The 13,684-nt window shown below is 36.9% G+C and overlaps 1 protein-coding gene across 2 annotated transcripts in view; it reads left to right on the top strand.

The window, feature by feature from the left end:
• Window positions 1–13,684, top strand: part of LOC131047069 (uncharacterized) — a 291,858-nt gene that overhangs the window by 109,612 nt on the left and 168,562 nt on the right. For both annotated transcript variants that reach the window (XM_057980896.2, XM_057980897.2), the window contains one exon: window positions 13,601–13,672. In XM_057980896.2, coding sequence (XP_057836879.2) covers window positions 13,601–13,672 — 72 coding nt within the window. The remainder of the gene's footprint in view (window positions 1–13,600; window positions 13,673–13,684) is intronic.

Below are 13,684 nucleotides of genomic sequence, written 5' to 3'. Positions count from 1 at the left end.
AAGGGGTCCCTGGGCAATAAAATCAATAAAGGTATAATTAAGTTGCTTTTAAAGGATGGGGACAAGAGTATATAAAAAAATGGAGACCCATCACTTTTTAAAATCTTACAAAATCTGTTAAAAATGCTAGCCCTGAGACTAACAAACATTCTCCTAGTGATTGTTAATAAAACACAAATTGGGTTCATAAAGGGGAGGTATATCCTAGAAAATCTCTTAACCAGTTGGGAAGGTTTAAATTGGGCAAAAAGAAATTCACAACATGTTGTTATTCTGCTGTTAGACTTTGAGAAGGTGTATGATCAAGTTGAGTGGTCATTTGTGCTCACCATTTTAGAGGCCATAGGATCTCTATATACCTTCTACAATATGGTCAGGATTCTATTTAATGATGCAAATGCCCAAATTGATATCAATGGAAAATTAAGTGATCCATTCACACTTGGCAGATCCATTAAGCAAGGCTGGCCTTTAGTTCCTGCCTTATTTGTTGTTGCCTCTGAAGCACTTTACTATGCATTGAGAACTGATTTTCTTGGCCCAAAATTGCATGGTATTATTTTGCCTAATAAATCCTTATTCAATATTCAATTTGCTGATGACATTGCTTTGTTTCCTACCTTGAGTAGAGATAATATGTATAATCTGGTTAAGAGGTTGGATTTCTTCTGTCTAGCATTTGGTTCTAAAATTTCAGACCAAATCCATCCTTTTGAGTTGGTCTGATCTTCCTTGTAATTGGTTTGGAGCCTTTGGCTAGCAATGGGGTGGCCCTGGAATGATTTTAAGATATTTGGGCATACCATTCTCTATTTTTCCGTCACTGGCTAACATGTGGAATTGGATGTTCTCTAAAATAGAAAGGAAACTTAATAGCTGGGATAGAAATTATTTATCCCTAGCTGGTAGACTTCAAGTTTACCAAAAGATTCTCTCCTCGTTCTCCATCTATTATGCCTCTATTTGGTTCTTTGCCAGTTATCAAGTCAATAAAGTGCATAAAATTATAAGACAATTTCTTTGGTCTGATGGCAGAGGGAAAAGTAAAAAACATGTAGTTAGGTGGGATTGTTGTTGTCATAGTAAAAAGCTTGGGGGATTGGAGTTGAAATATCTAGGATTCCAAGGCATTGCCTTAGCCACTAAGTGGATTGTAAAGTCCATGGATGGCAATGAGCCTTGGAAAGTTCTGTTAAGGAAGAATATTCAAGAGGCAATTCCAAAAAATTCAAAACAATGGAAAAACTATCATATACATGATATCCTTTTTGGGAGATTCAATGTTGTTTCTTCAAGATCACCTATTTCCCGTAGCATTTGGAAGGCTTAGGAGTATTGCAGGAGTATAATACAAGGAAATGAGGCAATTGCCATTGAGAATTATGAAATATATGGATTCAGGTCAATACGGTGGAATATAACCCACAATAACAAGCCATTGGCCTTGTTGCAAGGATGTTCTGTCAAGAAATGGAACTCAAGGGGCATATCTTCATTTAATGATCTACACATAAACAATAGACTCAAAATATGGCCTTCCCTACAAATTGAATACTTATTGACAGACTCTAGCAAAAAAACTTATACTGTCATAATGAATACACTAAAAGGTGAAGCAACTAGTTAAGATAAAAAAACAATGTTGATTTCTATGAGAAATTTACTTGAATGTATGCCCCCTCCTTCTTGAAAACCAAGGCTCTTTGTCTGTATAAGATCGTATCCCAAAACCCAAGTATCTTTGAACAATGTTAATAAAGTATGGCACTTGAATTTTGAGAATAAAGAATGGTAAAAAAATATCCAAGTTTGTTGGTCTAATAAACTTGAACCAAAGAAAGGTTGCCTTAGATGGTTTCTAATCCTTCAAAGATAAGTTATTGGTTTTACCCCTATTTTGTCCTTTATGTGGTTGTAGTGAAGATAGTGCTCATATTTTCTTTCAATGCAAATTTGCTTCAGCCATCTGGTCTTTATTCATGGGAAACATTGTGGGGTGGGATATTAGAGATTGAGTGTCTTGGTTTGAAGTCTTAGCTGGATATGTTAAAGGTCTTGATAAAAGGTTTAGTCTCTTTTGGCTGTCTCTATCTACTGAAATATTGTGGTTTTTGTGGAAAAAGAGGAGTGGGCATGTATACCAAGGCAAGGAAAGGATTCATACTGAGTCTAAAAATAGATTTACTTTTCTATTAATTGTCGAGTAGGTCACCTTAACATTGAAGATGCCAGCAGAAAGGTTCCTCAAGATTGTTGAAGGAGGCTCCTCACTACTGTGCAAAGAAGACATTCTGGTTGCAGATTATTGGCGATAGGATATGAGAAAGGTGGACAAGAAGTTTCAAGAAGAATGCATAGACTTTCAGAATACCTATTGCAAAGAACATCAGTATCAACTCCGAAGAGATGTCACTGTAAGAGACTTGGAAATGTCTCATCAGAACTTTGACTATTCTAAGTGGGAGAGGATCTCTCCCCCTATTTGAACCTTTCTTGGAATAGATTCATACCAGCTTAGTAGGGTGCAAGTAAAGAAAAAAGATAAGGGCAAAGAGAAACAAGTTGAAGATGAAAATGATGAGGAAAAGAACCAAGATAGTGATAATGAATGATGAATCTGTGTAATTAATAGTAATGAACTTATACTATATATGTATTGCTGAATTGTTTTGATTATTTTGGTTTGTATCCGATGTATAGCCTGGTTGGGGCATAGTTGATGTAACCACCCTAGTCACATAATTGTCACTAGACTATTTTTTTTGGTGATTCTCAATTTAAAAAAAAAAGATCTATTCCCATCTTTGGAAACCTATAGCATACTGATTTTTCTTCTCAAAAAGTAGATAACTTACCCGTTTATCATTAGGTAGGGATGATGATATAATTTTACAATTGAGATAGTGATTTGTGTTGAATTGAATTGCCTTGTAGTAATCAAAGAGAGAAACTACACAAATTGATTCCAAGGGAATGAATGGGACATTTTGATTGGTTGAGTGCACATGGTAGAGGTATGGTCATCATTATTACCCAAAAATAAATTTCACAATGAGGTCTGTTAGGGTTTTGTAAAAAATGTGTAAGTTCTTTCAGGTTTGGGTCCATGATTGCCTTAGTGCCTTTGTTTGTGAACAAATTATGTTCTGAAATCTTCGGTTATAAATATTGGTTTCGAGTGTTGATAGATTTCATGGACAATCAAAGGAAAAAGTAAGCGTTTTGTTTAAAAGATTGTTTTGGCACATAGAAGGGGTTCTAAATCTAGTGTTAGGAGCTGACAAGGTTTACATAACCTCATTGAAGCTTAATGGTACTTTTCTAACCCTTTCGTTTTTCAAAGGAAGAAGATGTTTCAAGGAATTTGTTGGCACATGGAAGGGGTTCTAGAATGTGTCAGCTCTCACTAAGGTTTTCATAAACTTGATGGAGCTCAATGAGCTTTTTATAACTTTTGAAGAAAGCATGGAAAGGGTTCTTTGGTCTCTTTGTTGGGACTTTTAGATGGTTTTAGAACCACTGTTGAAGGTCGAAAGCTATTTTCAAACTGTTATGGGGTTCTAAAACTAGTGTTCGGAGCTAACCATGTTTTCATAACCTTGTCAGAGCTTGATATTACTTTTCTTACTTTATTGTTCAAAAGAAAAGTTTGACTTCATGTGTAAGAGTTTTGCTGAGGTTCTAAAGCCTGTGTTGGCTCTCAACAAGGTTTTCATAACCTGGTCGGAGCTTGACAAGCTTTTTGAAATATTTGAAAAGAAAAGAGGGGCACTTTGGTTCTTGGCAGAGATTGGGCATGATTCTAGAACCACCTTGGATAACCAAAATTGGTTCCTTTGCTGTTGTGATTTGCAGATAGGCAAGGAAGAAAAGTAGAGGTCAAGTTTTGATTGTTGGGCATGTCGGGAAGTTTTATAACCACTCTCAAATGTTGACAAGGTTTCATTTTTCTTCGAAAGCCTTGAATCATATGGAACATAGTGTTCATTAGCTATTGGGTTGGGTTGTGAACCTTCTCCAATGTTGACATACAAAGGTTATAGCTTGCCAGTGTGAAGGAAGAAATGCTTTATGTGGCAAAGGTTGGGGGTGGTTTTAGAACCACCCCAAATCACCAACATAGGTTTGATCATTGACACCAAGTGTCGTGTAATGTCCCCTTCTTAGCAGTAATCAACTTAATTGCCTGTTAACCTATTCCAGAGACCCGTAGGCTAGTCGGAAGTAGAAATTAGGGTTTCCTACCTCTAGGAGGATGTTTCTGCAGTTTCAAAGGCTTGCATGTTGGAATTTGTCAGTTTGGATTCTAGATTCCTTCTGGATTTTCAGAAAGCTTTGCAGTGAGGGTACATGCAGAGCATGTTATGGAGTTTGACCGACTTACTATTTTTAGTAAGTGGAGGTAGAAGCAGTTGAGTTCTCTAGGTTTTTCTGGGATTTCTGAGAGCTCTGTGATGGTATAACGTGCAAACCAATTTGAGGACTTTTTCGAGACTTACTATTTTTAGTAAATTTGGCAACTACTCAGAATGTGGTAAAAATCACTTACTATTTTTAGCAGTATGGTATTTATAGTAAGAACTATTTTTGGTAGTGCTATTTTCGGCAGGGATTTTGTAGCTCAACTCAGTGGCTATTTTTGGCAGTATTATTTTGGCAAGATCCTGTATTCACTTAGATGACTATTTTTAGCAGTTCAGTTTAGAGCTCCAACTCAGTTCAGTTTTGGTGATTTCCAACACTTCAGTCTCCGGCTCAATTTGGCAATAATCAGTATTTGTGGAGAAGGTATTTTTAACAAATTAATACCTTAGGCATGAGGTATTAATCTTTGATTATTTTATGGATAGACGACTTAGGAAGGGAGAAAATATTAATTTTATCCTAAGTCTATTTGGGTGAATTATTTCACCTTTTTGGACGCCAAAGTGCAATTTCATGAATATTATTTTATAAGCATTATATTAATCAAAAGTGGCGATAAAGGGTGAATATGAGTTGGGCGTATTATGCTAAGTGAAATGAAATGAAATGAATGCAAATTAAAGGATATTTGAATGTGGATGTTTAATCCCATAATGGAGGGAAAGAAAGTTTGACTTGGGTAGAAAGTTATAAATATGCACCTTGGCACTCATTTTTGGACATCCATGAAAATTTGTATAACAAAGTGCTGCCGGAATGGTGCTAGATTCGTGCTTCGAAGTTGCGAGCTTCCTAGCCTATGTCAATTTCATGCTTGAGAGATAGCACCTAGTTGCGGAGAGACTATTTCTCACTCAGAGGAATAGATAGAGCGTATTGGGAATGGTTGCTTCAATTGGTTTTCTGTTTTTGGTGTGAGTTTGTGTGTTTCCGGGTTGCTGGTTGGCTTCATGGATGAAGCGTATTTTCACTCCTAGTTTCCTGTGCGGGCTCCTGTTGATTCTTGGTATTGGCTTCAAATATTTCTATGCTGCCAGCGATAAGATTTGTAATTTTATAGCCCCTAGTATTGAGTTTCCAAATTTTAATTGCAAATCAAACTTTTCATCTTAGACGTTTATTTTAGGGAGTGCATTGGGTTGCGTGCTGAGTGTTTGGGGTTATATTGCTTCTGTTTTCCTGTTGGTTCTTAGTCGCTATATGCTTATTATCAGTTTGGGTGTGTTGTTGGGTGATTTGAGTGGGTTTTGAAAGAGTTAGGAGCATTTTGGTGTTGCTGGTTATGCATTTCCAGCTTGCTGTCATAAATATCAGATTTTCGAAAGTTGGTCATTGGGTGTGCTTTTGAGAGTGTGAGTAGATTGGGTGGTTAGATGATGATTGGAGGTGTTGTTGCAGTTGTCAGCTCATAATCAACACTTGGCTATCAAATTTCATATTTATTGTAATGCTGGTTAGTAGTACTAACAACAACATTTTGGCTTTCTGCTGTCCCACTACATTAGTGGAAGAGGCTGGCTCAACTGCCTATCTTAGATTAGTAATATTTCTTATATTTAGAAATCTTGTAATGAATTTGTAAAGCTGGTTAGTAGTACTAACAAGTATCTTTCAGATTTCTTAGTTGGCTCCCACTGCATAAGTGGAAGAGGCTGGCTTGGCAGCCTATCTTGAGTCTATAATTCTGTCCTCTCGCTGAATAAGCGATGGAGTTGATATTAATTTCTATTTCTAGTCCTCCCGTTGCACAAGCGGTTGAGTGATTGCATCCTTCAGTTCTTTGGCTTGTCCTTGGTTGGTTTACTGCCATGTGATTGCATAGTTTTCAATATCCCGCTGTATAAGCGGAAGGGGCTAGCTTGTTGGCCAAAGATTGTAATCGTTTTCAGTTAGTGGCATCTAATGATCCCGTCGACACTGTATGCTCTCACCCTCCCAAATTGGGCTCTCGGTGGACAAAAAGTGGAGGGTTACTTTCAGCAGCATTTGGTTTTCATTTCCTAACCATAACAAGTGTTGTGTTGAATGTAATTGTGAAAAAAATGAGAAAAAATTAAGTGGGATATTACATGCCGACAAGGAGTTTGTTTTAATGGTTGACGTGTGTTTTGGGTGGGTCTATAGCCTTTTCCAAACGCCAACATATGAAGATATTAGCAAGAGAGCACGGTAAAGACATTGAAAAAGAAGCCTATAGCATTATTTGGGGATTTGGTTCGACTTTCAAATCTTGTCCATAGTGCCAATGGGCACTCAAAGCACTAAAGAATGCAGGTAGAAGCTTTTGATAAGAATGAAGGGATCCCAATGTCAGTTTAAAACATTTTAAAAGTTATGGTGTAATATCCTTATTTCTGAAACCAAAGGTTGTGTGGTCCAGGCGTGGCAGGCATTTGGACTTGGCAAGAACAATTAAATAAAGATGTTTACAAGTCTTCATTAGGTATTTTTGATATGCAGTAAACAGTTCTGTGATACGTTGAGAAAGCTCCTTCTATTATCTTTATAAATGATAATAGGCTTCAAAGATAATATAACAAAGGACAAATGATTAAGATCAAGTATAGTGTCATCATCATTTAATGATGCGTAAGTTAGACAGCTGTATGAGTATGATTGGTGAATGCACATGGCTATTACAGTCCCATACATATATTATGGACAACAACTTGGGGAAAGACAAAGCATTGTTCAACATTTATAATAAGCTAGTTGTGAAACCGACTTCTTAATCAGAGAGAGATTATATTAACATCAACTGCATGATCAGACTCTCCTGGCAGACAGCATATACAGATCTATGTTCCTAACAGTGATTATAGTGGCTGAATCCATATATAAGTAGCAAATCCATCAATGACTGATAGAGCAATGATAACATTAATGAACTGCCCTTTGGAATCTTTTTGAAGACACTGCGATTTGCAATATGGCCAAAGGTATATGTACTGGCCAGTTTATTTACAGCGACCTTAATGTGACAGCGACTTCCTTAATGATGTTGCCGACTTCCTCAACCTAGAACGACAACTCATATGTTTATAATAATGACTATATTAAAGGAGACTTAAGTAGTTGTTTGTTGTTTAGAACAAACAATAAGCAATCAAGCAAACAACCACTATTAAGGAGTTTAATAATGTGAAGACAGTGAGATAATAAAAACAATGATTAAAAAATATTTTGTTAATACAAACTGATAAAGAGAAAGGGTGCGATTGAGGACTGAAGGTGATTTATGAATAGAACCAATTCACATGAAGGGGTGTGATTGATGGATGATACCGATCAATAAAATATTATGGGAATATGGAAGATTTTGTCAATTCTTAAATATTAATACTCAAATCAGGGAGTGCTGTAATGTCCCCACTTTGAAATAGAATTTAATAATAAATAATTATAATAATATTAAAATACAAAAGAATAAAAATAAAATTAAAATTAAAATATAAAAAATATAATTAAATATAAATAAAATATAATTAAGTTAATGAATGGTCAAAAGACATGGAAGGAAAAGTTGTGATTCCCTCAAACATGGGATATAAAAGGGAGAAGAGAACCTCATTTGAGAAGGGGATAATTTGAGAATCAGAAATGCAGATCTGATCACGAAAGGTTGTGTCCCTTTCAAAGGGCAGATATAATGAAGAGTTGCACTCTTTCAAAGGGTGCTAATGGTGGAAAGGGCATGTCTCTTGCCAAAGGGCATACATGATGAAGAGGTGTGACCCCTCCCTCACGTTGAGAGATATAAAGGAAAGGAATCAAAAGCATCCAGTGACATCACCATGGATCAGATCAGATCAAAACTGTTATTAAGTTACAGGCAGTAAGATCTTTGTTCTTGGTGGTATGCATGGGGATGAGCTGAATATGTATGCTTAATATATGAAGCCTGATAATGTTCTTATGCAAAATTTAATAGTAATATTAATATAGACTGCAATATGTATGATAGTTTAATAATGCCTTTTTATCACTAACTGTTCATATGACGATAAAAAAATTATATGGAGTCTGGAATACCTGTCAATCTCACCATCCAATTATGGAGGGAGAATACAAGGAAGCAAGAGCACTAGGCTCCAGCAGGTACGCCAACCCTGAGTGTGGGCCAAGAGGCCAAGTTGATGAGGTCCTTGGTGTTCTTGGGCTTGTTGGAGAGGGATAGACTCGAGGAGTCTTGGGTGATTCTCCTTGAGCTCCATAATGGGAACTGGTGTAGGGAGAGAAAGGGTTGTTGAATCCTTCATATAACTATGCAATATATAAGAATGCTGAACTTATAGTCTATCAAGGCTTGATGGAAATGTTGACTTGTCTGTTGTGCAGGGTCCAGACCAAGCTTAGTTAACAATAGTGTCCCTCTATTGTAATCGCTATGCCCTAAAACTATGATTCAATGTCAGAATATAAGAGGGTCCCATTAGGGGACATTACAAGTGCTCATAGAGCCGTCGATCTACCAAGTAGTGGTGATATATTATTTACCATTTGCATGGTTTTGGACACATGAACATAAAGTCTATTGATCAGGGACAACACCACTCAAACTAAACTGCATGCTTATAAGGTCCATACTCAGAAAAAGTGTTTAGATTATTATCAAAAATTCAGTTTCATATATCAGGTTATTATCAGAACTTAATCAGATTAACGTTGTGTTGTGCGAATCGCACACCCATCCCCGTCTTGGAGAAGGACCCCCCCGGTTTGTGCCTTTCTGTCTTTGCGGAGGAGGAAGGGGATATGAGGGGTCAAGTTGGTGAGTGATGGAGTCTGAAATGTCATCTTGATCTTCAAATGCCCTGAAATTTGGCTAAGTCTGGAATTTCCTGACCCTGAAATTTGGCTAAGTTTGGAATGTCCTGATCCTGAAATTTGACTAAGTCTGAAAACTGATGAAACCTCCAAAAACTAGAATTTGCAATATAACTCCTAGAGGTCTGAAACCACTCTTAAACATCCTGAAAGTATATATGGAATATAACTTAAAGTATAAGTGAATACTTAAATGTTATATTCCATATGATCAATTTCGGACCCAGAAGCCAAAAGTTGAAAAAGTGAAAACTTGCCAAGAGGCCCTTTAGGTCCGAAATTTACCTTAAGTTGCCAAAAGACCCTCAAGGTCCGAAAAACACTTTAAATGTCCATTTTCGGACCCTGGGGCGAAATGTTTAAAAACGCGATTTTGCAAAATATGTTACAAGGTCCGAAAACCACTTAAGCGTCCTCATTTTCGGACCCTGGGAGGTAAATGGAAAGTGCGTCAAGTTTAAAAACAAAACGTGTTTGAAAATTCCGAAATTCCAAAAACGCCTAAGGATCCGAAATTCATAGAATTTGCAAGAAAGGGTAAAGGGTCCGAAGTTTTTTTGCAAAAGTGTTAGATGGTCCGAAAACGCCTTAGTAAACAAAAACGTTAAAACCTTCGAATTTGCAAAAACGTTAAAACCTCCGAATTTGCAAAGACGTTAAAAATCCGAACTTCACTTTAAAATTCGCAGTAACGTTGAAAGGTCCGAGTTTCACTTTAAGTTGGCAAAGTCGCCCAGAGGGCCGAATTTCGGACCCTAAGGGCAAAATTCGAAATTTTGATAAAGTTGCAAAAAAAAAGTTCAAGTGCTCCGAAATTTGCATAGCGTGTTGAGCTCCAAAGTTTTTACGAATTCGTTGAAATCCGAAAATATTCCCAGTTTGCCAAAACGCTTAAAACTCCAAAGTTTTTTTTTTGCGAAGTGTTAAATGGTCCAAAGATCGCCTTAGTAAAGAAAACGTCCAAAGCATCCGAAAATTCCAAAGGGCATTTAGGTCCGAAATTTCTACAGGTTACAAAAAACGTGTTTAGCTCCGAAAACTCCCAGTTTGCCAAAAACGCTTCAAAGGGTCCGAAGTTTTCTTTAATTTGCAGAAGGGTTCAAGGTCCGAAAATTACCCTTCAATTGGAACAAAAACCCCAAGCGCTCCGAAATTCGTCAGAGGGTTAAAACGCGAAATTCCAAACATACCCAGTGGTCCGAAGTTTTTGGAAAAGTTGCGAAACATGCTAAAAGGTCCGAATTTGGCCTAAAAACGCAAAATTCCAAACATGCAAAACGTCCGAAACACTTCCAAATTTGCAAAAGGGTGTGAATGCTCCGAAATTCTTTCAAAATCACAAAATATGCCAAGGCATTCGAAGTTCGCCCTTAGGATTGGAAAACGCAGTTTGAAAATTGTAGAAGAGCGTTTAAGTTCTCCGAAATTCACCAGAAAAGCATGAGAGTTAGAGTTTTAAAATTTGTAGAAGTTCTTCAAACCTCCAGAATCGTGCTATAAGAAACCATTCAAACGCCATAAGAAGATTTCAAAACGCCCAAGACTCCAAAGGTAAAATCACGCAGAAGTAGATCGACCAAGGATCAGATTTCGCATTCGAAGAGAAAGGAGAAGCATTTTCAAGATACATCTCACAAAGAGCTTCTCAAGCTAGATGTCGTAATTAAATTTAATGTTTGTTAAATTAAATTATTTAATTTTTTCAAATTAATTTAATGAAGTGAAACTGGTTGATTGATCGCAGGATGTCATTGGAGAACCAGGAGAAAAAACCTGAAACGCAAATCAAGGAAGGATCGCAATCAAGGCCAAGCGCTGAAAACTGGAAAAAGAAAAAGATGTGGGAACGTGCTGCAGGAGCGCGAGAGCAACCAAACATTGGAAACCATGCCGCTGAACAACGATGAAGTCCACCACTGGGACCAAAGACCAAAGAACACTCTGAATGCTGTAAGTTTATGCATTATCAAGAAAGTGCACAGCTGGATTTAATTCAAGGAATTCAATTCCTAAAAAGCTGAAATTGCTTTATTGTAAACTGCCTATGGGTCCCGTGCAATATATTTTTGTGGATAACTATTCCCAACCACCAAGAAGATTGGATAGACCTGAATTAAAGCCAAATAGTGGCAGGTAGTTGAGATAGTTGCTGGTTGGATAACTGAGAATTAATTCGGCATGGGTTAAAGCTGCCAGCTTCTGGAAGACAGATCAGGACCCTTGGATGCAGTCCATCCTGGCCTCTGATTCAAAATTGTAATATCTATAGAAGGCAGAGGCCTTTCTTTTGTAAAGGGTTAGATTGTTAGATAGTGAGATGGTTAGATAGTTAGATTTTAGAGTTAGAATAGGTTAGATCTTGGCAGTAGCGTAGAGATGCTGCAGAAATTGTTGTAATAGGCAGTTGAAATCAATATATAAACATTGATTTGGTGTTTATTGTCTTGTTTTCATCCTGTTTGCATGGTTTCTTTCAGCATTTTAGATAGATCTTTCTGTTTTGGGTGTGCGGGTATTTGATAGATTTAGGCTCATACCACTGAGGATATATTGATTGTGTATCCTTTTGTGTGGTTAACCTGAGCCTTTAATTGTGCTTAGTTCAATTGCAGGTGTCCGTCTGAGCTGCGCCAGAATTGGGTGCTTAGCCGTGCGTCTCCAGTTTGAAAATCTTCCAAGTCCCTTTGAAGATTGCACCGTTCCTACAAGGTTGTGAGCTATTCTGGCCAAGCAGGAATTGGTTATGTTGAATCCGTCTACCCGCATACCCGTGTTGTTAGTTTTAGATCTCCTAACCCTTTCCTTTTGCTCTTTATTGCGTAATTCGAGAATCACAGCAGACTAGCTTGTTGCAAATCGTAAGTCCCCTTGTGTTTCCAGCAAAAACACATCAAGCCACTGAGAGATCCCGCAGTCAAGACCTGACAAAAGAAACCTTGAAGTTGTCTCCTTTGATCAAACTTAGAAAACAGCATTAGAGACTTCCTTATCTCAAGAGAGAGTAGGATAATCAGTTGGCTATTCTATTCTGCGTTGGTCGTATGGAGTTTGCAGCAAATGCGATTTCAGACACGTCAACACGTTGATAAGAATCCCAGCATCGATGATCATCAGATGAATATAATGACTCAGTTGATCCTTAGCAGATGTATCTACCTTCTAGAAGTCATATCAGACCTTCTATTAACAGATAACTTAGATTATCTCAGCTCATACTCTGCTGTGCATAAGAGACGTCATGCTAATATCCTCATCATCCTAATCTAAGATTGCTCACTATAGAAGTCTTATACATTGTTCTCTTAATTGTACAATTCCTATTAAATACTTAGAACTACAAATTAAGAGAACAATTAAGAGTACAATTCCTATCAAACACTCAAAGTTGTGCACGTAACCTCATAATATAACCAGGGATTTATCGTCAATAGAGCTATGAAACAAATCTATCTCATGTGGGTTATGTTTATGCATATTTTATCAACTATATAGGAGGTTTTGAGATAGCTAGTTGTTCTTGTGTTAGTGACAAGCTTTGGGGTCAAGTCAACAGGTTGGGTTTGGCTGTAAGTGTCTTTGGTTGTCCATCTATTTGATGCTAATGCTTGTTTGGGTATACCCTTGGGATCACCCTCTCAAATCTAAGATGTTTTCAAAGAGGAAGTGATAAAACCCACTATCGATGAGTTGGTCTTCAACTCTCCATGATTTGTTGATGAGCTGATTCCACTTGTGTGACAAAAACCTTTGGTTTGTGAGTGAGATTTTGTTCTAGGAAGAGGACTAGTGCTTTAGGGACCCAATAGAGTCTTAGCGTAATTGAGATATTTTCATGATTATATATCTGCAATTAACAGGCATGAAGTTAGTTTTCCTTATGTTAGCCACTGTGTTTTTTAGTATCGGCCTATACTAATGTAAATGTATACATAAGAATGCTTGGTTGTATGTGTGAAACATGAGTATTCTTTGGATAAAAATTCTCAGGTTTCTGAAACCTTTATCTATATTTATTGATGCATGTAAAACTTGTGTCAATGGTTAATTTAATAGGCAGACACTTGAATTTAAATATTTATTAAAAGTTGATCTAAATTTTTCTCTTTTACAGCTATAGTTTATCCATTGATAACTAAATAAATCAGCAGGGATGAAAATGAAAATATAAAAATTCAAGTACCTTCCTTAAATGCCACATTATGATAGAGGCATTTCAACAATGTTCTCATTTGCAAATAGATGGAAATACAAGAATCTCTGTTAATATTATCGTTGTTTGAGAATTACTCTCATAGTGTGATTTTATTTTTTGGTCACATGGTAGCATTTTTTCATTTGATATATGCAGGTTTCCACTTCTAGGAGAATTCACATGTCAAAACGCAATTATGGCAGAACGATTCATTGAAGGAGGAAGCCCGTACGTATTTTA

Source organism: Cryptomeria japonica, chromosome 9 (genome assembly GCF_030272615.1).
Source record: "Cryptomeria japonica chromosome 9, Sugi_1.0, whole genome shotgun sequence".
NCBI lineage: Eukaryota > Viridiplantae > Streptophyta > Pinopsida > Cupressales > Cupressaceae > Cryptomeria > Cryptomeria japonica.
This window is presented reverse-complemented; position numbering and strand designations above follow the sequence as displayed.